This window comes from Sus scrofa, chromosome 1 (assembly GCF_000003025.6).
Source record: "Sus scrofa isolate TJ Tabasco breed Duroc chromosome 1, Sscrofa11.1, whole genome shotgun sequence".
Taxonomy (NCBI): domain Eukaryota; kingdom Metazoa; phylum Chordata; class Mammalia; order Artiodactyla; family Suidae; genus Sus; species Sus scrofa.
The window spans coordinates 77,515,772-77,540,466 of record NC_010443.5 but is presented as its reverse complement, the minus strand read 5'-3'; the positions used below and the strand labels follow the sequence as shown (position 1 = coordinate 77,540,466).

The 24,695-nt window shown below is 44.1% G+C and overlaps 1 protein-coding gene across 4 annotated transcripts in view; it reads left to right on the top strand.

Annotated features, from left to right (window-relative positions):
- Positions 1-24,695, top strand: part of TRAF3IP2 (TRAF3 interacting protein 2) — a 57,561-nt gene that overhangs the window by 1,091 nt on the left and 31,775 nt on the right. For all 4 annotated transcript variants that reach the window (XM_013992757.2, XM_001924787.5, XM_021091285.1 and 1 more), the window contains exon 2: positions 16,580-17,416. In XM_013992757.2, the coding sequence (XP_013848211.1) occupies positions 16,588-17,416 (829 nt within the window). In that variant the 5' untranslated portion in view covers positions 16,580-16,587. The remainder of the gene's footprint in view (positions 1-16,579; positions 17,417-24,695) is intronic.

The window sequence follows — 24,695 nt, the reverse complement described above, 5'->3', positions numbered from 1 at the left end:
GATCTGCTCTGTAAGGGCTGAGGGCGGCCTTCTCACCCTCCCAGACAACCCAGACATTTGCTGGCATGGACTGGAGGCTGGTACCCTTTTGGGAAAACAAGGGGAGAAGTGCTATTATTTGATATTGGAAGTTAAGCTTCATGCGACTTTCAAGTTCAAGGTGGTCTCTTAGCATAGGGGGGATATTTTTAAATGAACAGGAAAAAAAAAAAAAGAGAGAGAGAGAGAGAGACCCAACCAATAATGAAAGAGAGGACAAGAAACTGACTTTCACGTTCTCACTCCACTCCTTGCTGGCTCTGAGACTTAGACAGTTTACTTTGGTTTCCCTAGGCCTGCATTTCTTCATCTATAAACTGTGGGTGGGGGTAGTGCATGAATAGGATTATGTCTAAATTCCCTTTAACAAAATAAGGCTAGGGCGATGGGAACCCCAGAGGGGTGTCATAGTGGGTGGTCTTAGAAGACGTGTTTTGTTTACTAATTATTCCAATATATTAATTTTACTTCTCGGCCACTCTACCAGATAGTTAGTGCCTGGAGGAAAAGGACTCCATCCTTAACCCTTCTCTACCCTCTTCTTCTGTCAGACACCTAGTAGGTTCTCAGATGTCTTCCCTATAAGCTGCTCTGCTTTCTGTCTCACTTATCTGCTCTCAAGGCGAAAGGTAAAGCAGTAGTCTGGGTGAAAGGCGGGGGGGGGGGGGGGGGGTGGGAGCCTAGAGCTGGGCAGCCACGTGGCTCCATGAGAGAGCTGCCTGGAATCCGTGTGTTATTATTGGCTCTAGCTAAACAGGAGACAACAGGGCGTTTCTTGAATTAGTTTATGTCCCATTTGGGTTACCCAGGAAGAACTGGCCCGTGCACTTGCCCACAGAGGCAAGGCAGGCCAGAGAGCTGGCAACCAGCCTGGCTCCCGAAGGCTGTGTTAGTTCCTTAGCTGGAGCTGGAAACCACTCCCTGGCTAGTCCGGTCCCTGTGTGTGGGGCCTTTAATGGGAGGTGGAAGGGAGCTGTGAGCACATCCTGATACCATGTAAGGGTGATGACTAGGATTGGGCCACATTATTAGATGGCAGACACACAGAATCCTTAACTTTTTCCAAACAACAAGTTTTAAAAAAAATTGTTATTGTTTCTTTTGAGCTATCACTCTCCCTTCATAAAGTTCAAACAGGCCCTGGCTGATTGGGACGGGCTGACTTGGGGATTTGGGTATAATTAGCTGTTTCTGTGGGATATCAAGTCCCTGGTATGGTCCTCACCATGTTTTTATTTTTTATTTATTGTTATTTGTGTGTGTGTGAGTGTGTGTGTGTGTCTGTGTGTGTCTGTGTGTGTCTGTGTGTGTCTTTTTAGGGCTGCCCCGCAGCACTTGGAAGTTCCCAGGCTAGGGGTCGAATCAGAGCTACAGCCACCCACCTACACCACAGCCACAGCAACGAGGGATCTGAGCCTCATCTGTGACTTATACCACAGCTCACGGCAACACTGGATCCTTAACCCATTGAGCAAGGCCAGGAATCGAACCCGAATGCTCATGGATGCTGGTCGGGTTCATTACCGCTGAGCCACGATTGAGCCCGGTCATGTTTTTATGTGGCTCTCTCTGTTGATCTGGAATAAGAGGACAGGAAGTTCAAGATGTTTTGCCTGTGATGAATTACAGATTGTTATTTTCAAATAACACACACCATTATCTGAAATCAGGCTGTCCTTTGCTGCCAGCCTAGCTTTGATCCAGAAAGGCCACCCACAATCATTCGTCATCTGGTGTCATCTATGATGAAACAGCATGAGGTAGACGCCTCTGCTGGGTCTTTCGTCTGGGGTGGGCTAACCAGGGGCAAAGTCTGCGTGCCGGTGTGTAGGGGAGGGGACTGTTGAGTCGGGGATGCTCCCCTTTGGAGGGTGCAAAGATGGAATACATGTAAGCCTGCTTCTCTCAGGATTAAGGAATTACTGACTTTCAAAGGCTCTGAGAACAAGAGGAGGAGTTGCAGGAGTTAACAGGCATCAGAAAGATCGGTTATGTGGATAGTTTGTCTAAATTAAATCTATGTTTCGAAGGATCGAAATCTCAGAAACATCCTGAATTCAAACCATTTCTCCTGCTATAGGCGATTTGAGATTAGCCTTGAAAAACACAGGCACTGCAAGCAGCTGCTGCAGAATGGAGCCCACAGATGCGACATATTAAACTTTAAATTCCTTTCAGATCCAACGAAATGACCCCTCGTGTTTGATCACATTTCCTTATCAAAACAATCCCTCAGTCCTTCCGTGAGAAAGCATCTGAGGATTAGAATCAAGACGCTCTCCCCCTGGGCCTCTCCTGTTTCTTCCTAGTGCATTGTCACCCAGATATTTTTAGTTCATGAAAACCCGGGCTGTCTTCCCTCCGACACTGGACATTCTTTACGTTTCATGCCCAGCAGGCCTCTTACTCACCCGTGTATTCAGCAATGCCCGAGTTCCCAGCTCACTCTGTGGGAGAGTGTGAGGGGGTGGGTATGTACAGATGTGTACACAGACCTTCCTGGAGACCAGAAGCTGTAAACTGGCTGAGGAAGGAGGTGGGCTTTCATCCCCCTCATTACCCGCAGAGCTGTACCAGTTTGGCACCGTTCCCTGATCGGGCAGCAGCAGTCACGCTTTTGGGGATGGACTAGAGCTCTTCTCCCTGAAGACCCAGGCTGGCTGGGGTCTGAGCAGCCTCCCTCTCAGGGAAACGTGGCTCTTCCCTGCCTCACAGTTTTCCTGCACTCACGGTTCCAATGTTTTTCCTTCTTCCTCTCCCAGGCGTGGTCCCCAGGTCTCCTTTCCTGTCTCCGATCTCCCGTCCTCCTCTCTGTGCTGTCTGTCCACACTCTGCCTGGCTCAGCAGCCCACCTGTAGCCCTGGCCTTTCATCTGCATTGGTTCTTCTCCTTCCCTTCCAACTGTTCCTTCTCATAGCCAGCAATCTGGGGGGAAAAAAAAAAATTCACCATTTCAGTAAGCCTTCCTCCCATGCCAATAAAGGACAAATCTTAAGATTTTTCCTTCAAGGTCTCCCACTTTACTCTTCCATTTTCCTTTCTTTCTTTCTTTCTATCCCTTCTTCCTCTGCTGATTTTTCCTTTCTGCCCCCTCATCTCCTTCACGCTGGGATCTGGACCGAATTAAGAATCATGAACGTGTGTTTAGAGAAACCTTATCTGACACAAAACAAACACAAGAACCCATGGGCTGGTTTGAGGTTGTTCTTGAAACTTTTTTTTTTAAACAACTTCCAACTCGGTAGGGGCAGGGTGTTTGCATTCATCCATCATCTAGTTGAGCAGCTCAGAGGAGCTGCAGAACAAACTTCTGCAGATCAGTTCAGGTCACACTGCACTGCCCTCAGCCTGCTGTAAGTTGTACTCTGCAGAGTACGAACAAGGGCCAGTAAATGTTCTCTGGACTTCAGGGCCCATCACAGCTTCCAATCCTCTGGCAAACCAAGTGGAAGAACTCCTCTGTCTGGGAAATTCTGCGAGTAAACTTGGAAATATTTATTCATTGGAACTTGAACCTAAGCCACACACAGTTCACTCAACACCAGCTTCCACTAAGCAAACTGATATTGGGAAAGTTTGCATGCATTTGGGCAGTATGCAAAGAACATTAATGAGTTTAGAGGTTTGTTTTTGTTTTTTTTTTTTAATCCAAGACTTTTAGACATTAAAAAACAAAATTACTCCCTGGGGAATGAAGTAAGATCTTGAGAATCTGTAATTGCAAGTATCGGTTCCAAATTGGATCTGAGGCTCTTCCTAGCTGTAAATTTTTATGTTTATTAGTATGTCCACCTGAAATGATCATCTAGGACCCTTCAACCCTATTGTTGACCCAAAGAATGCTTAAAAAAAAAAAAATCCAAGCACTTGGTAGCAGCAAGCCTTGATTATTTAGGAGCTGGTAATGTGGTTTATTAATTACTCAGGCTGCTCGCTGCTGCCCTTCTTGTGTTTCTTGCACTGCTATTTGTCTTCTTCCAGGGACATAACACCTTCATTAAATCCCGTCCGTCCTTGCCTCAGAGGCGTCCCCCTGGAAGACTTCCCCTCTCTAGATGCATCACCATTTATCATCACCCTTTGTTTGTGCTCTGTCAACAAGTTTTCAATTTATTTTGAATTCAGTTTATGATTAAAATTTAATGAGATCCAATCAAGTGCTTTTCTCAAATCAAGATGCCTCTGCAGTCTCATCCATACCCTCTATTGTAGTGGCAAGAAGGAAAGCCATCACAGGTTTCCAGCCTGGCCATTCTTTATTAAAAAGCAGGTGGCATGCAGCCACACCTCCTCGGCTTCAAGGTGAATGGTCTGAAACCTATTTGTTCCAGAAGTTTCTAGGCTTTCCTCAGCCCTTACAAATCCCTTTCTCCCCCCGACCCCCAAGGAGCTGTAATGATTGAGTGCTCCCCTTGGAGACACAAGTGGGCTCAGGGCACAGGCTCTGGTGCTGAACTGCTTGGATTTGAACCCCAGCTCTGATACTTATCAATCCTGTCACCTTGGGAAGGTTACTTAACCCTTCCCGGGTTCAGTTTCCTTGTTTCTAAAACGGGGCTGACAACAGTACATAGGAATAGGGTGGCTATAAGGCTACAATACATGTAAAACACTTGGAACAATATTTGACACATAGTAAACATTCAACAAATATTAACCATTGTTATTAACAGAGGATAAGCTTCCTTAGGCATATCCGTTTCCTTAGGTTTATATTAATTTATTGGCATAATCTATGTCAGAGGTTGGGAAATGACAACCCTCGGACCAAAAGTGGCCCATGGTCTATTTCTGCACCTGTCTGTTGCTAAGGATTTACATATATATACATATATATATATATATATAGTTTGTTTGTTTTGTCTTTTCTAGGGCCACTCCCACGGCATATGGAGGTTCCCAGGCTAGGGGTCTAATCGGAGCTGTAGCCACCAGTCTTCACCAGAGCCACAGCAGTGCGGGATCCGAGCCGCATCTGCGACCTACACCATAGCTCATGGCAACGCCGGATCCTTAACCCACTGAGCAAGGCCAGGGATTGAACCCTCAACCTCATGGTTCCTAGTCGGATTTGTTAATCTCTGTGCCACGATGGGAACTCCAGGATTTATATTTTTAAAGCGTTGTTTAAAAACAAACAAACTGACTAAAAAGTGAAGTTTGAGACAGGCAGTATGTGGTCCACAAAGTGTGAATTATTTTCTCTGTTTCTAGGCGGAAAATGTTTGCTGATGCCTGGTCTATGTGGTTTGATGGAAAGAATCGGGTATCTATAGTCTAGAACTGGCTGTGACTTTGGAAAATCTACTTAATGTCCTAATGTACCTAAGGCTCCTTAGAGTGGGACTGGCAAAGTGATACTGTGTATGCCATCTGTGACCCAGCTTGTTTTAAGGACCAAATGAATTGATTTGTATCAAATCTGCTGGATATACACAGGTTGGTTAAAAAGAGAGGGTCTTAAAATAAATAAATAAATATATATATATATATGGAGTTCCTGTCTTGGTTCAGCGAAAAAAACAAATCTGACTAGGATACAGGAGGACACAGGTTTGATGCCTGGCCTTGCACAGTGGGTTAAGGATCCCATGTTGCCATGAGCTGAGCTGTGGTGTAGGTTGCAGACATGTCTCAGATCTGGCATGGCTGTGGCTGTGGTGTAGGCCAACAGCTACAGCTCCAATTCCACTCCTCACCTGGGAACCTCCATGTGCCGAGTTCAGCCCTAAAATAAAAGCAAAAATTAAAATTAAAATTAAAAAAATATATATATGAGTTCCCTGGTGACTTAACAGGGTTAAGGATCCTGCCATGTCTCTATAGCGACTCAGGTCACTGCCGTGGCATGAGTTTGAGCCTGAACTTCCATGTGCTGTGGGCGTGGCGACATACATTAGGTTCATACGATAGTTTTGGCATTCAGTTATAAAACCAGTGAACAGGAGTTCCCGTTGTGGCTCAGTGGTTAACAAATCCAACTAGGAACCATGAGGTTGTGGGTTCGATCCCTGGCCTCGTTCTGTGGGTTAAGGATCCGGCATTGCCGTGAGCTGTGGTGCAGGTCGCAGACGCGGCTCGGATCCTGCGTTGCTGTGGCTGTGGTGTAGGCTGACGGCTACAGCTCTGATTAGACCCCTAACCTGGGAACATCCATATGCCGTAGCGTGGCCCTAGAAAAGACCAAAAAATAAATAAATAAATAAATAAAACTAGTGAACATAGTCTAGAAAACTAGTTCCAAGGCCAAATCACTTCTTATTGTAAAAATAACAACAAAATAGCCTTGCTTTTTGAGAGCTTGATGTGGGACAGGTCCTACAATCAGTACTTTATATCTTCTTTCATCCTCACAATACCCAACTATGGGACAAATGTTGTCACATTCCCCATTTCACAGATGAGAAAAATGAGGCCCAGAGAAGTTAAGTAATTTTATCAAGGTCACACATATAATCAGCTGCCAGAGAAAGAATTTAATTGTAGGGAGTTTGAATCTAGAGCCTATGCATTTTTTAAAATTTTATTTTATTGAAGTATAGTTGATTTACAATGTTATATTAATTTCTGCTATATAGCAAAGTCCGTTATACATATATATTATTTTTCACATTCTTTTTCATTATGGTTTATTATAGGGTATTGAATATAATTTTCTATGCTATGTAGCAAGACTTTGTTTATTCATCTTATATATAGTTTGCATCTGCTAATCCCAAACTCCTAATCCATCCTTCCCCCTGTAGAACCCAACCACGAGACTGCTCTTTATATTTGTTTGTGAGTCTGTTTCTGTTTTGGAGATAAGTTCATTTGTGTCACATTTTAAATTCTACATATAAATTACGTAATACGAAGTTTGTCTTTCTCTTCCTCATTTACTTCACTTAGTGGAGTAATCTCTAAGTCCACCCATGTTGCTGCAAATGGCATTATTTCATTCTTTTTTAGAGCTGAGTAGTTTTCCATTGTGTGTGTATGTGTGTGTGTGTGTATGCACATATATATACCACTTCTTCTTAATCCATTCATCTGTCAGTATACACTTAGGTTGTCTTTGCTATTGTAAATAGAGCTGCTATGAACATAGGGGAACATGTATCTTTTTGAATTAGAGTTTTGTCTGGATATCTGCCCAGGAATGGGATTGCTGCATCATATGGCAACTCTATTTTTTGTTTTTTTGAGGAATCTCCATACTATTCTCTATAGTGGCTACACCAATTTACATTCCCACCAACAGTGTAGGAGGGTTCCCTTTTCTCCACACCCTCTCCAGCATTTGTTATTTGTAAACTTATTAATAGTGGCCATTCTGACTGTTATGAGGTGATACCTCATTGTTGTTTATCTCCAATAATTAGTGATTCTGAGCATTTTTTATATGCCTATTGGCCATCTGTATTTCTTCTTTGGAGAAATGTCTAAGTCTTTTGTCCATTTTTTTTAAATTGGGTCATTTGTTTTTTGTTATTGAGTTGTATGAGTTCTTTGTATATTTTGGAAATTAAGCCCTTTATTGATCATATCATTTACAAATATTTTCTCCCATTCTCTAGGTTGTCTTTTCATTTTGTTCATGGTTTCCTTTGCTATGCAAAAGATTATAAGTTTGATTAGATCCCATTTGTTTATTTTTGCTTTTGTTTGTCTTGCCTTGGGAAACCAGCCTAAGAAAACACTGGTACAATTTGTGTCAGAGAATGTTTTGCCTATTTTCTCTTTTAGGAGTTTTATGGTATCATGTCTTATATTTAAGTCTTTAAGCCATTTTGAGTTTATTTTTGTATATGGTGTAAGGGTGTGTTCTAACTTCATCAATTTACATGCAGTTCTCCAACTTTGCCACACCACTTGCTGAAGGGATTGTCATTTCTCCCATTGTATATTCTTGCCTCCTTTGTCAAAGATTAATTGACCATACGTGTGTGGGTTTATTTCTAAGCTCTCTATTCTGTTCCATTGATCCATATTTTTGTTTTTGTGCCAATACCATGCTGCTTTGATTACTGTAGCTTTGTAGTATTGTCTGAAGTCTGAGAAGTTTATGCCTCCTGCTTTGTTCTTTTTCCTCAGGATTGCCTTAGCAATTCTAGGTCTTTTATGGTTCCATATAAAGTTTAGGATTGTTTGTTCCAGTTCTATGAAAAATGTTATGGGTACTTTGATAGGGATCACATTAAATCTCCAGATTGCTTTGGGTAGTGTGGCCATTTTAACAATGTTAATTCTTCCAATCTAAGAGCATGGGATAGCCTTCCATTTTCTTGGAATAATTTTCAGCTTCCTTTGTTAATGTTATATAATTCTCAGCATACAAGTTTTTTACCTCCTTGGTCAGGTTTATTGTTAAGTGTTTTTTATGTGATTTTACAAGGGATTTTTTTTTTTTTTTTACACTCCCTTTCTGCTATTTCATCGTTAGTGTAAAGACATGAAACCAGTTTCTGGAAGTTAAACTTATATCCTGCTACCTTGCTGAATTCGTTTATCAGTTCTTAGTTTTTGTATAAGCCTGTACATTTAAGTCCTGCATGTTTTCCACATCCCAGAAGTAGGTATTGATTCAAGGTAAGCCCATCTGGATGGTAGATGCTACAGTAAACTGTGAACATGGACATCAGATCTGTTAATGTGTGCTCTGAGAGAGACTTGTGTCGTGTGCATACTAGGCAGGGTCTAATAGATGTGCAGAAGGAGAGGCAGGCATGATGTCAGGAAAGGAAGCTTTTGGATGAACTGTGAAATCAGAAGGGTAGTGCTGTCAAGACTAACAGGCTCTGTTTCAAGACACTATTAATTTAAGGCAGGATGTGCTGGAGGAGAAAAAGTTTGCTGGGAACAGACGTGAGCAAAGTCTTGGAGGCAGCAGACAGAATAAATGGGAAATTCTGGAGTTCCCGTCGTGGCGCAGTGGTTAACGAATCCGACTAGGAACCATGAGGTTGCGGGTTCGGTCCCTGCCCTTGCTTGGTGGGTTAACGATCCGGTGTTGCCGTGAGCTGTGGTGTAGGTTGCAGACGCGGCTCGGATCCCGCGTTGCTGTGGCTCTGGTGTAGGCCGGTGGCTACAGCTCCGATTCGACCCCTAGCCTGGGAACCTCCATATGCCGCAGGAGCGGCCCAAGAAATAGCAACAACAACAACAACAAAAAAAAAAGACAAAAAAGACAAAAAAAAAAAAAAAAAAGAATAAATGGGAAATTCTGTGAATGGTACACTGAGGAGCATTGTCACAAAGGATGTGAAAATGGCAGGAAAAAAATAATAAAATAAAATAAAAAATAAAACGGCAGATGTTGGAGTTCCTGTTGTGGCTCAGCAGGTTACGAACCCAACCAGTATCCAGGAGGATATAGGTTTGATCCCTGGCCTTGCTCAGTGGTTTAAGGATCCAGCGTTGCCACGAGCTGTGCTGTAGGTCACAGTCACAGCTTAGATCTGGCATTGCTGTGACTGTGGTGTAAGCCGGCAGCTATAGCTCCAACTCAACCCGTAGCCTGGGAACTTCCATATGCCACAGGTGTGGCCCTAAAAAGCAAAAAAAAAACAAAACAAAAAAAACACAAAACCAAAACTGCAATGTCTGGCCAAGGTCTTATCTACCAAAACATACTGCTCAGGAGGGGAAGCGAAGAGAAAGTACTCAAGCCTGAGGAGGCAGAAAGGAAGCCAAAGAGAGAGACTGGGACAGAAAAACTGATAGACTTGAGGAAAGGTGCTGGTCAGAATCCAAGGGCTAGAACCACAGCTCACAGTCCAAAGGGCAGAGAGGTTCCCTAGAAGGAAGCCTGCTGTCTCTTGGGTCAGATCAGAGTTAGAACTGGACTCACATGAGCCACAGCTTGACCTGATTGTGTGGACCTGGGACTAGCCCTCTGTCCCTAGCTTGTGCCACCCCGACCCCATCCTAATCCCACTTGTCCCCACCATGGACAGGTGTCCTCTCCTGGGTGGTCTCAGCAGTGCCCCTCTCACATTGGTTCTTAATCTTTGTGGACATCAGAATCACTGGTGGAGCTTTTCCTTTTCCTTTGTTATCTTTTAAGTAGATATACAGGCGCTTGGTACAACATTTCAAAGGTACAAAAATGCTCTGAAAAGCCAGTCTCCCCCCTGCCTGGGTCCCCAGTCATGCGGTTCACTTCCCAGAGGCCGCCGCTCTACCAGCTTCACAATAAATCTTGGATATAGTTCCACCTCTGTTCACACAGCACCTCCTCAGTCTTTTCAAAAAGATGCAGAGTATCGATTGTAAGGCTGGACCACAGTTTTATTTTGTGGTTGTTGTTTCGGCTGCATCTGAGGTATGTGAAATTTCCTGGGCCAGGGATCGAATCCACGCCGCAGCAGTGACCGGAGCCACTGAAGTGACAACACCCGATCCTTAACCTGCTGAGCCACCAGGGAACTCCTAGATCATAGTTTTTAAAAGCAGAACCTTTTTGGACACATGAGTTGTTTCTAGTCTTTGCTAAAACAAACACTGCTGTGTTGGCCTATCTTCATAGCCTCTTCATTTTACACAATAGGTGCGTATGTCCATAGAGGAAATTCTTGGAAGTGACAGTACTAGGATAAAGGACATAAGATTTTAAAATTTGCATAGTTATGGCCAAATTGCAGAAATTACACTCCCCTTGGCAGAGCATGAGAGACCTTATTACCTGTGGGACTTGAGCAGAAATGCCAAGAGAGGCCTGGCCCCACCGTAGGATCTCTAGTTGTGGGACCTGGGCATCTGCACTGTGAACCTCCAAAAGAACTTCTGAGCCAGAAACTCTCCTGAGATCTCTGACCGGCCAGCCTCTCCCTTCCCTTAGAGACTGGAAACAGCGAGGTGCTAGACTCGGCCATCGTCCTCCAGGCCTAAAAGGCCTCAGCTTCTCCCTGGCATCCTGAGCTCAGTATTCATGCTGATGAGATGAGACTGTCCGGGGCCCCGCCAGCTGTGGGGCTTGCCAGGGCCTGGCTGGCAGGTCTTCTGTCCCCCTCGGCCGACAGAGACTTTTCCTCTAGGTCACGGCTAGAAAACAGGGTTTCTCCACTTAAAACCAAATGACGCCCTTTGTTAGAGATGGGAACACAGGCCATGTCAGGGTGACAACCACCTGGACGTTGTATGGAGCAGGCCTGGAAGAAAACAGGGCAAAATGGAAATGGCTAGGAGCACTGAGATGCTGGGTTAATTTTTTTAAATGTGTAGTGGGTTTGGGTGGTGTTTGTTTTTTTTTTTTTTTTTTTAACAGTTTTGACAGTAAAGACAAAAAAAGAAGAACTCTCACTTCCAACCCAACCCATTGATCTGCCCATGACCCTCTGAAGTGGCATTTGTGTGTGGTTTTCTGTGACACCCTCAGAGGGTGGCAGGGTTGTTCTGTCAGTTCTGGCGAGGCTCTGAGGCTCTGAGCATGCCTGAGACCAGCTGCCTCCCTGCCTGGAGCAGAAGAGCAGATGTGGGGCGGGGGTGCAGGGGGGAGAGACTCAACTTTATTTGCAAACAAGTGTTCAGGTCAATCCTGCCATGGGTGGGGCCTCTTTAGGTGTGGCCCAGGCCCACCCTGGGCCTGACACTTAGCAGAACTTACTAAACATTTGAGAGAAAGAAAGAGAGGAGGAGGGACGTATATTCCTGTGGTATAACTTCAAGAACTCCAAGGAGTTGACCAACCAAATCCTCCCAAGCCTGATGTTCTCACACTCAGCATCCTTCCAGCTACACAGATCTGTTTCCCCTCCAAAATAGGCATCATTCATTCATTCATTCAACAAATATTTATTGAGGAGTTCCCGTCGTGGCACAGCGGAAACGAATCCAACTAGGAACCATGAGGACGTGGCTTCTATCCCTGGCCTCGCTCAGTGGGTTAAGGATCCGACGTTGCCGTGAGCTATGGTGTAGTTCACAGATGCGGCTCCGATCTGGCATTGCTGTGGCTGTGGTGAAGGCCGGTGGCTACAGCTCCGATTAGACCCCTAGCCTGGGGACCTCCATATGCATGGGTGCAGCCCTAAAAAAGGACAAAAGACAAAAAAAAAAAAAAAATTATTGAGCACTTACTATATACCAGCTCTAGATGCTAAAAATATGAGTGTGAACAGAAGAGTGGGGAATCACACCCTCCTGAAGTTTACATCCTGGGAGGAGGGGGAGACCATGAACATAGAATGTCCTAGATGTTTGTATTGATAACATATATTTTATAGTGTGTACAATGGTGATGACTGCTGGAGAGAATTATAAAGCAGGGAAGGGAGACAGAGAGTGTGAAGAGCATGTAGAAGTTTTACAGGGTAACCAAGGAGACCTCACTGAGGAAGTGACAGCTGTGTAAAGACCCCAAAGGAAACAAGCCAAGCAGATTTGGGGGGTGGGGGTGGCAAGAGTGTTCCAAGAAGAAGGAGCAACAAATGCAAAGGCCCTGAGGAAGGGCCTTTGATTTCCTGTATTGGTTTCCTCCCTTGAGCTGGATCACAAGCAGATTGAGGGTAGGAATCATGTTTCATGTCTTTAGAAATAATTTTGGTTACCTTTCACTCTATACCCTCTGTTATCTCTTGAGTTTTGTGGGTATTGCCGTTTGTAAAAAAAAAAAAAATTTAATGGAAATTTTAATTTGAGCTTGTACCTCTTTTTTGTCTTTTTTTCTTTTTCAGAGCTGCACCTACAGCATTATGGAGGTTCCCAGGCTAGGGGTCTAATTGGAGCTGTAGCCGCCTCCGGCCTACGACACAGCCACATTAATGTTGGATCCGAGCTGCATCTACAACTCACACCACAGCTCATGGCAATGCTGGATCCCCAACCCACTGATCGAGTCCAGGGATCGAACCCGAAACCTCATTGTTCCTAATCCAATTCATTAAGCACTGAGCCACAATGGGAACTCCTGAGCTTATGCCTCAAAATGGAAGTACACAGCATAAAGAGGGACACATGGGAGGGCTGGGTAATCATTTGCCGTTTGACCCATTTGAAATATCATAGGACAAGTTCCTGTTGAGGATCAGTGGGTTAAGAACCCCACATACAGTCTGTGAGAATGCAGGTTGGTTCCCTGGCCTCGTTCAGTGGGTTAAGGATCCAGCATTGCCATGAGCTGTGGTGTAGGTCGCAGGTGTGGCTTGGATCTGGTGATGCTGAGGCTGTGGTGTAGGTCGGCAGCTACAGCTCCGATTGGACCTCTAGCCTAGGAACTTCCATATGCCACAGGTGCAGCCTGAAAAAGAAAAAAAATTAAAAATATAAATAAATAGATAAAACATCAGGATCCATTTTATTTTTGGAAGATTCTAATCCCATAGCTTTCCTGAAAGGCTGTCCATTGCCATGCCAGGCTTATTCACTCTCATCTGAGGGACCATTTGTTTCTTTTCAGGCCGGCTCCCTAGAATTCCCATCACAGGATGAACCTCAGGTTTCCAGTTATGTGACCACGCTCTGGAGATGACTGCATTTGTCACCCTTTTTATTAGCTCCCTCCAAGCCCTTGAAGGCTCCTCAACTAGAAGAGAATTTGCAGCTTTTTAAATTTAATTTTATTTCTTTTAGGGAAGCCCTTCTAAGGTATTCACATTTGAAAACCCAGGGAGAGTATAAACAGTTGTACTTGAAGTGTGGAAAATGAAAATGAATCTCATACCAAAAAAGAGCTGACAGTGTTTAGTCCTCTTGCTGGCTGGCTCGCCGGCTGCCTCTCTCCCCCCACCTCCACCCACCCCCTGCGCCCCCTGTTCAGCTGTGGGCCCACAGATGCTCACAGGAGATTACACAACACTCAGCCAGCCCTTCGGAAAATACTTTTGTTTCCTGACCAGCTGAAGAGCATGTTGCATGGCATATCCAATTTCATAGCTGCAGAAAAATTCTAAGAAAAAAGGAAAACAATGGGGAGCATTTTTAAATAGACCCTAATTGAAATATGTGTGTTTTGGGTAGGCGCCTGTTCACATTTACAGAGTCTAATCAGTTTAGGTGATGAGGCCTCTTCTCTGCAGAACCAAAGGGCTTAGACAGTGGTCTAGAAGGGAGCCAGCCCAGGGCAGGGGACATCGAGGCCAGGAGGGAGGGCCAGCCAGGACTTGGAGGCTGAGGGAGTTTGCTGCTGTGTCAGGAAAGCGTTACCAAAGTGGTTTGCAGCGGACAGGTAAGTCGGACACCATGTGAGGGTCTGGGAAGTGTTAGAGGGCAGGCATTTGGCAGGGAGCACAGGGCAAATCGAGGTCTTTCTGTAGGGCTGGGAAGGTAAATTTGGTGGGAAACCAATGATCCTAACTCTGCTCTGTGGGGCCGCATTTTTTTTTTTTTTTTTTCACTTTTAAAGTTTGAAGCATTTTGAAAGCTTGAAGCATGGTTGGTTTACTAGGTCGTGATCATTTCTGCCATACAACACAGTGGTTGAGTTATACATGTACACACATCCATTCTCTTTTAGAGTCTTTTCCCACATAGATGATCATGGGGCAGCATTTTATTTTTTATTTATTTTTTTGTCTTTTTTTTTTTTTTTTTTTTTTTTAAGGGCTACACCCGCAGCATATGGAGATTCCCAGGCTAGAGATCGAATCAGAGCTACAGCTGCCAGCCACAGCCACAGCCACAGCCACGTTAGATCCAAGCTGCATCTGCGACCTACACCACAGCTCACGCCAACACCAGATCCTTAACCCATGGTGCAAGGCCAGGGATCGAACCCGCAACCTCATGGTTCCTAGTCAGATTCATTTCCACTGCACCACGACAGGAACTCCACAGGGCAGCATTTTAAAATGCATGCGGTCATGTTGCCATTGGGTTGGGGACTGGGCTTGAGAGAAGGAGAATTTATATTTGTACAACTTATCTTAGGACAATAATTGATGGTCATCATGCCTTTGGGCATAGGAAGCCCTCTGTGAGTGTTTGTGGTTGAAATTCCACGTGGATAAAACAGGAGTTTCAAAATTCATTACCACTGGCACCACCCTTTTCTCCGGAAGGCACTTGAGGTATGTTATGTACAAGGCCTCCATGGGACAGACTGCTAGGATTTTTTTCCTTTTCCCTCCCTTGTTCCCAGCACACCTCTAGAGGCTTCTGTGGGCCTCCGGACGGTCACTCCTGTGCCATCTTTTCCTGCAGCCTGCCTCCCTCCTTCCCCTGGAGCCGAAGCATCCTGGGACATCATCTCAACCAATCTAATGATTGGTTTCTCATTCCAATGAGAGTGATTGATGGATTTCCCATTCTGTAACACTGATTGATTCCATTTTTATAGATAAAACCAATAGAACCTGGACGGGGGGCGGGGGGGGACTAAGTGCGCTGTGGGCTGAAGTCTACTTTAACAGATCTTGCCTGTTCAGCCACTACATCACAGACCAGATGGTCATGGCTCCCCTCACTGCAGGCCTCGTGCGAGAGGGAATAAAGTCCTCCAAATAACCTAGAGTTTTCAGTGGAAAATGTCACTATGACATTTCCAGTGCTTTTTATTTTATTTTATTTTATTTTTATTAAAGTACAGTTGATTTACAACACTGGGCCAGACTCTGCCGCACAGCAGAGTGACCCAGTCATACATATATATACATTTCTTTTCTCACATTATCTGGTGATTTTAAACCCAGTCTTGCTTGCTTGCTTGCTTGCTTTTGAATCTTTTTTAAAAATTGGGCAATAGTCACACAGGCTGAAAGTATAAAAGTTCAAAAGGTGAGAGTTCCCTTGTGGCACAGTGGAAATGAATCTGACTAGGATCCACGAGGATGCAGGTTCCATCCCTGGCCTCTCTCAATGGGTTAAGGATCCAGCGTTGTCGTGAGCTGTGGTGTAGGTCAGCAGCTACAGCTCCTATTCAACCCCTAGCCTGGGAACCTCCATATGCCATGGGTACAGCCCTAAAAAAGCCAAATAAATACATAAAAAATAAAAGTTCAAAAGGTTAAAAACTCTTCCCCTCCCTTCTCTCCCCCAGCTTTGTTCCAGCCTCTCCATCCTCAAAGGCAGCCAATGCCCCAGTGTCCTGTGTGTCCTCACTGTATGTTTTATACCTGTACAAGCGGACGCGTGTACACACGCTCCCACATTTCCCTCTCTGTATTTTTTCCACACAAAACAGCGTCTTCTGCACATCGGTCTGCTGCACCTGACTTTTTAATCACTTAACCGTACATTTTAGAGATCATTCCACATCCATTCCTGGGATTTCTTTCATCATGGATTCCGGCAACCCACGTTCAGATCATTTCTCTTTCCTTAAAATTTGGCCGTTGGTTTTCGTCTCTTTTCCCTCACTGGTGTATGACTTCTACCACATGATGGCCCGGTCACATTCTTTGAATCGCCTTCCAGATAAAAAATATCTTAATTAAGCCTTAGTGCCTTTGCCTGGCGGTTAAGTGAACCATTTTATGTGATTGGGGCTCTGCCAGCCCATTGGTGTCACACTCTTCTTAATTTAAACCACATTTCGAATGAGGTCCCTTAAGGTTATAAAGTGGGGGACTCCAAGAAACGATCTGTCTTCTCAGGCTGTGGCACGTTTTTTCTCTTGTTCCAGAAACTAGAATGAATCGAAGCATTCCTGTGGAGGTTGATGAATCTGAACCATACCCAAGTCAGTTGCTGAAACCCATCTCAGAGCATTCCCTGGAAGAGGAATCAGAACCGCCTGCTCCAGATACCAGACACATGGCACCCAACAGCTCCTCTGCACCCCAAACCCCTTGCTATGCCTCAGGAGACGTGGCTCACACTCACTCACCCCTGAAGCTTTCAAATCATCAGTGGCCTGTGTCCCAGCAGGTCACCTGCCTGCGCACCAAAGTCCTGGAGGAGAGTGAAGACAGCTTCTGGAGGAGACACCCAGACCCAGGCAAAGAGTTTCCCTCGTGCTCCTCCGCAGCCAGCCAGGCTGAGCCTGAGTCTGTGGTTGGAGCTCTCCCCCCAGAGCATCAGTTTTCACTTATGGAAAAACGTGATCAATGGCTGGGATCTCAGCTTTCAGCAGCTTCTCCCGACACTGGCCATGACTCAGACAAATCAGACCAGAGTTTACCTAATGCCTCAGCAGACCCTCCGGACAGTAGCCAAGAGATGGTGCAACAGCCTCAGCCCCACAGGAACCGAGCAGCCCCAGACCTGCCTACCACAGACACTGGGTACGATTCCCAGCCCCAGGACGTCCTGGGCCTCAGGCAGCTGGAAAGACCCCTGCCCCTCACCTCCGCCTGTTACCCCCAGGACCTCCCCGGGCCTCTCAGATCTAGGGAGTTCCATCTGTTTGAACCTCAGAGATACCCAGCGTGCGTACAGATGCTGCCTCTCAACCCTTCCCCGCACGCTCAGTGGAACTATCACTACTATGGTCCTGGAGGTCCTGATTACCACGTGCCATGTAAGTGAGCTTCTCTGGACATTCTGGGCTAGGTAACCGAGTAGACAGGAATCTCACATCCTGCTTCGCATCACTAGACCTATACAGATAGGGCAGAGGGAAGAGAAGACGTTCTGCTTCCCATGGGGCTTTCTGTGTGTGGTTGGATTTGTACACAGCTTTAGAAGAATGCTTTTGCTTAGCCTAAAGCCCATCGCAGGTGGAACGTGCTTCTCTGGGAAACTTTGAGTGTAAATCAGATTTCCTCTCCAGGGTAGTTTACCTAAAACTTGCCTAGAGGCAGGGAGGTGACCCACATGACTTCTAGGAAACTTGCTTCTTGTCCGAATGCGTGGGCATCTGGGTTTTTCCTTTACATGCTTTTTATCCACCTTCGATTTGTTAGAGAAGGGAGCCTTGTGTCAAAAAATTCAGAAGGTGCCCAGAATGTCATTGAGATTCAGAGTTTATGCCATTCCTTGAAAACCCAGTTGCTCCTGTGATTCTATTGCTTAAAGCCCTGTGGAGATTGAACCATCCACATCTCCCCTACGATCTAGCCACACTTGGGGACTGGCAGCCCCCCTCACTTGGCACCCCTGTGCCTTTGCCTACAATCTTTTCTCTACCCGGGAGGTTTTTCCCCTTCTTGTTCATTTGAATCAGTTCTATACTTTAACAACTTTTTTGAAATGTAATTTACATACTGTAACATTCACCCTTCCCCTATTTAAGCATGCGATTCAGTGACCTGCAGAGTTATGTAACCATCATTGTACATACACATCTTTTAAGACTAAGCTCAAGTGCCCCTCTGGCAACCTCCCCAGATCCCTCCCCAGGGGGCACCTAATGCCAGTATGGCATCTACTTAGGACTTCTTTACTACTTCTTCCAGGCAGTAGGCTTTTGCCTACTGTATTTTGTATTTTCAATCTATAATTCCCCAGCATTTCATGCAGTGACCAGCATATACTTGACTCTCAAGACGTTATTTATGAATGAATGAATGAATAATATGTATCAGTGCAGTAAGCATCTCTGAAAGTGATAAAATCTTTTTCATCTTATTTTTAAAAATTTATTTATTTTTTATTTTTTAATTTTTTTTACTTTTTTGTCTTTTCTAGGGCCACACCCACGGCATATGGAGGTTCCCGGGCCAGGGGTCTAACCGGAGCTGTAGCTGCCAGCCTACACCAGAGCCATAGCAACACCAGATCTGAGCCACGTCTGTGACCTACACCACAGCTCACAGCAACACCGGATGAAAGTGATAAAATCTTAGATTGAGATTAAAAAGTCTGTCCCAATTTTTGATGTCAATTCTCTACAAGACCGCTAGAAAATAGTAGAGCTTTAGAGGTGAAACACAAGGCTAGGAGATGAAATATTTCTTGAGCAAATAAACACCATAGAAAAAGCAGTTCAGGAGTTCCCATTCAGGAATTGTCAGCAATACAAATTATCCATGGACTCAGGTTCGATCCCTGGCCCTAGCTTAGTGGCTTAAGAATCCGGGCATTGCCATGAGCTGTGGTGTAGGTAGTAGACACAATTCGAATCTGGTATTGCTGTGGCTATGATATAGGCTGTCAGCTGCAGCTCCGATTTAACCCCTAGCCTGGAAACCTCCACATGGCACAGGTGCAGCCTTAAAAAGACAAAAAAAAAAAAAAAAAAAAAAAAAAAGCAGTTCAGATGGTCCAACCAAAGACCTGATGCCTAGCTTTAAAATAAATTGTAGTAATGATTGCATGAGTTCCTGTTGTGGCGCAGCGGAAACGAATCTGACTAGGAACCATGAGGTTGCAGATTCGATCCTTGGCTTCACTCAGTGGGTTAAGGATCCAGCGTTACTGTGACCTGTGGTGTAAGTCGCAGACTCAGCTAGGATTCTGTGTTGCTGTGGCTGTGATGAGGCCAACAGCTATAGCTCTGACTCAGCCCCTACCCTGGAAACCTCCTTATGCCCCGAGTGTGGCTTTAGAAAGCAAAAAAAAAAAAAAAAAAAAAAAAAACCAAATGCTGTAATCAATTATAATTTAAGTTTTTGTACATGTAATTTATTATAAAGCTTCCTAAAGCAAAGGGAATAACAGAGTAATTCATAATTTTTTTTTAAGTGAAGTCAAGGAATTTAACGTAGACGATGCTTAGAAGAAATAGGCAAGAGTAGTATGAGTTAACCTGTGAGTTAAGAGGGAAGCCAAGAGCTGGAGAAGTTGCACGGCTTGGGGAGAAAGAGCTGCTGAGACCTACAGCTGGGACTCTGGTGTTGGTATTGGATGTTGGGAAGTCAGCTGATGGGGAAGCGTAGTCAGTAATACAATGGGTGTGGTGGTCGAGTTCCTTATGTATGAATCACTGAAGACTGAACCCTGGCAGGGGCAGGCTTTGCATTTATTTTCTCAATGATTTCCAAGTTAAAAAGGAATAATTTTGTAGGAGTAATACCACAAACTACCTTTTTAACATTCTACCATCTGCATTTAAAGAGAATTTTTCCTATCAGAATAGTACTATTTGTTCACTCTCCAAATTAAAATATGCCCAGAAGCCCAATTCATATTTCCATCACCCAAACATAATTCTTTATTGGGGTTTGACATCTTTACTGGTTTTTTTAATTTGCATATTATATCTTTAATATAAAATTAAAATGGTTTCCAGGGACATTCAGTGTACCTCTTCCAGCATCATTTAAAAATGCTGTATATTATTTGACCAGATGGGTCTATCACATTGTTTTTTTTAAATTCTTTGTTATAGTTGATTTACACTGTTCTGTCAATTTCTGCTGTACAGCAAAGTGACCCAGTTTTACATATATATATACATTCTTTTTTTCACATTATCCTCCATCATGTTCTATCGCAAGTGACTAGATGTAGTTCCCTGTGCTATACAGCAGGATCTCATTGCTTCCAATCCAAATGCAATAGTTTGCATCTACTAACCCCAAACTCCCAGTCCATCCCCCTCCCCCCTCCTCCTCCCCCTTGGCAACCACAAGTCTGTTCTCCATGTCCATGAGTCTATTTCTTTTCTGTAGATAAGTTCATTTGTGCCGTATATTAGATTCCAGGTATAAGTGATATCATATGGTATTTGTCTTTCTCTTTCTGACTTACTTCACTTAGTATGAGAGTCTCTAGTTCCATATGTTACTACAAATGGCATTATTTTGTTCGTTTTTATGGCTGAGTAGCATTCCATTGTCCATTCTTCTGTCGATGGACATTTAGGTTGTTTCTATGTCTTCGCTATTGTGAATAGTGCTGGTGAAGAACATAAGGGTGCATGCATCGAATTGTTTTTAGGCTGTTCTCTGTTGTTGAATATTTTAAATAGTTTCCAATTAATGATCCAATAAGCAATGATACGATACATCATGTACGTAAGTTTCTGTCTGCTTTCCTGATTAATTCCTTCAGTTAACCTGTAGAAGTGTGACTACTTCACCAAGGGTTTTGGAATACTAAGTCCCAAGCACTTGTCTTTAACCACTAAAAGGAGAACGCTTCATCGGGATAGCATTGATTCATTATAATTTGAGGGTCCCAGGAAGATCTTTCCACTTGAAAATGTTTTTCCTGTTGAACCCTGAAATGGCACCACTAGCAATCCAGTCTCTAGAGGTAAGCTTTGCCCCCTCTGGGCAGGCTCTGTGAAAATGCAAACACTCCCACTGAGAATACTTCTGGTCTCTAACACCTGCTTTCATTCATCAGCTCCCCTCCCCTTGCTCTCTGTATTATTTCCTTCTATTGAAGTGAGGTAGAAGGGGAGGCCTAGGATCCTGGGAGTGAAGATAGGTGATGAAAGGCAGAGAGGAGAGAACTTGGACAGGAGAAGGGAATAATTCACAGTAGTAGTGTAAACAGCCAAGAAGCACATGAAACCAACCTTAACAGTACTAAATTTAAGAAATGCAAAATTGTTAAAGGTATTATATTTTTCCTAATTTGGTGTGCAAAAATAAAAAACCTTGGACAAGGTTAGCAGGATTATGGGGAAATGAAATTTCCTGTCTACTCTTGATAGGAGTACAGATTGGTACAATCTTCCAGGAAGCAATTTCACTATCAAAATTTTAAATGGGACTTCTGTGATCCAACAGTCTCACTCATAGGAATCTATCCTATAGATGCATTAAACAAGCATATACAAAAATACATGAATAAGGATGTTTAGGAGTTCCTGTCGTGGCTCAGTGGTTAACAAATCCGACTAGGAACCATGAGGTTTCAGGTTCGATCCCTGGCCTTGCTCAGTGGGTTAAGGATTCAGCATTGCCATGAGCTGTGGTGTAGGTCACAGACACAGCTCGGACCTGGTGTTGCTGCGGCTCTGGTGTAGGCCGGTGGCTACAGCTCTGATTAGACCCCTAGCCTGGGAACCTCCATATGCCATGGGTGTGGTCCTAGAAAAGACAAACAAAAACAAAAAACAAACAAACAAAAAAGGATGTTTATAAAAATACATGAATAAGGATATGAATAATATCCATTACTTAGATTAAAAGTAAGAATAAAAACACCAAAAAGCCTATCACTGAAGGGACAGATTATTATAAATAATTATAAAGTATAAAATTATAAATGACATAAATTATTGTAAATAATTTCATTTACTTATACAATGGATTACTAGACTCTGTTACATAGAATAAAATATCCATTCTGACATAAAGAAAAAATTTAAGGAGAAGTATGCCGTGTTGATCTCATACACATTTTTTTTTTAACTACATGTGGATTTGGTGGGGAGGGGTTCTTTTTCTTTTTTCTTGACAACCACACCTACAGCATATGGAAGTTCCTGGACCAGGGGTCACAGCCATGGCAACACTGGATCCAAGCTGTATTTATGACCTGTGCCACAACTTGCAGCAAAGCCGGATCCTTAACCCAGTGAGCAAAACCAGGGATTGAACCCACATCCTCATGGAGACAGTGTCGGGTCCTTAACCCCCTGATCCACAAGGGGAAGTCCAACTATATGTGTTTAAAACTCCATTAGGAGTTTCCATGGTGGCACATGGATAATGAACCGACTAGTATCCATGAGGACATGGGTTTGATCCTTGGCCTTGATCAGTGGGTTAAGGATCCGGTGTTGCCATGAGCCATGGTGTGGGTTCAAGATGCGGCTTGGATCCCACACTGTTGTGGCTGTAGTGTAGCCTGACAGCTACAGCTCCAATTCGACCCCAAGCCTGGGAACTTCCATGTGCTGCAGGTTCGGCCCTAAAAAAGCAAAAAGTAAATAAATAAAGAAAAGCTCCATTAAAAGTCTGAAAGTTTGCCCCAACATTCACTGTGATCATGAGGGGAAAGGGACAGGGAATTAGGAAAACAAGGAGATTTTTCTTCGAACTCTGTATACTTTTGTTAAATTTGTTATAGCCAACGGGCACTGCTTTTATAATTAAGAAAATATGTACAGGTTCAAAAGAGACGTAAAGGGAATTGAGAGTGTACAGGTGGGCTCACCCTAATGCACCCCTCACATGCCTTGGCCCTGGCTCCCAGGGGCATCTAATCTGCAGGGAAGAGGGTCAAGGTCGGGCGTGTTTTGTCAGGAGACCTCAGTGATCATGGTCCTTCTTTGGGGCACTGCAAGCCCAGAATATATATGAGGCCTCCAATGACAAGGACTCCCGGAAACGTTGCTGTGACGATTAAATGAGATAATGTATTAAAGACACTAGGAAAGTAGCTGGCTTGTAGTAAGACTTCCATCACTAGCAGCTCTTAGTTACTATTATTATTACTTAAGTGGATCCTGCAGCCCAGCCCTGCAGAGTGCTCCTCGACTTCCAGATCCCACTCGCTGGCACAGATGTTAAGCATTCAAAGCAGGTGTACAGATGCTTAGTTTCATGTCAGGGCTATAACTGCACTTAATTGCCAACAAAACCACTTCAAAAGAACTGTTCACCTAAGCGATGCTTGTGCAGTCGGAAACCATGGCTACGTGGTTCTACTCGGCTTTAGAGGAGCATTACTTCTTCATCCATTAATGAAAATATACATAAATCACGGTCACCATACAAATGGCATACCTTACTTAGCCTTTGCAAGTGAAAGCAAACGTGGTTGCTGGTCATCCCTTTCATGTAGGGAAAAAAAAAAAAAAAACACAAGTTTTCAAAGCAGGTGAACTCTCCCAACCTTCTAAAGTAGGAGTTTATCCTTACTGCCTTACAATCATTCCACTGAAGGCTGCCAGAATCGAGATCATGCCTGTGCCATCAAATAAAGCCCATGATGCAAATACATTGGGGAAAAAAAAGAATATAATAAATCTCAAGCGCCCTTGTATTACTGTAAAACCCTTGCTTTCTCTACCAAGGAGACTGAATAAAATAAACCAGTGGGCACATGGCTATTTTTGTTCATAGACCCCTAAATGATTATTTGTATGTTAGAACCCAGGCACAATTAAAAGTAAGGAAAGAACAAACCAGATGGAAGAGATGATAAAAAAAAGGAGTTGCCTTTCAGGAACCACAGCTGTTTTCAGCTGTGGGAGTTCCTGTAACAGTTTGTGTTGGCCATTTTGTTTTCCCAGCTAAAGTGATTGCGTTAGAGCATCGTATCTTTTGACAACTTGAAAATCAGGTTTTATTCTCTCTCTCGTAAGTTCTTTTAATACCATTCTTAATAAGGAAGAAAAATGTCAGATGTTTTGACTGGTAAGTGGAGAACCTCGTGTACGATTTGGTTTATAGATTCTGAGGGGCTCAAAGCCCATAACGTGAAGACCACATGGACCTAGGCCAAGAGGGTCATAAGATTGACAAGTACCATACAGCTCTGGCCACCCATTTATGATTGTGCAAGAGTCATAGTTTTGTTCTGTGGTTTAACGCTGCCTCAGAATGGAGGCGTTACTGTGCTCAAACCCCCCCACCCACCCACCCACGGCTTTCTCTTTTCATTTTTCTTTTTTTTTTTTTTGTCTTTCCGTCTTTTCTAGGGCCGCACTCTCAGCATATGGAGGTTCCCAGACTAGGGGTCGAATCGGAGCTGTAGCTGCCGGCCTATACCACAGCAACGCAGGATCCAGGCCGCGTCTGTGACCTACACCACAGCTCATAGCAACACTGGATCCTTAACCCACTGAGCAAGGCCAGGGATTGAACCCACAACCTCATGGTTCCTAGTCGGATTCATTAGCCCCTGAGCCACGACGGGAACTCCCACTTTCTCTTTTACATCTCCTGCAGAATACACTCTCCTGGTGGAATTTTAGGCACCAAGGACAAGACACTAGGGAAGCTATTTGGGGG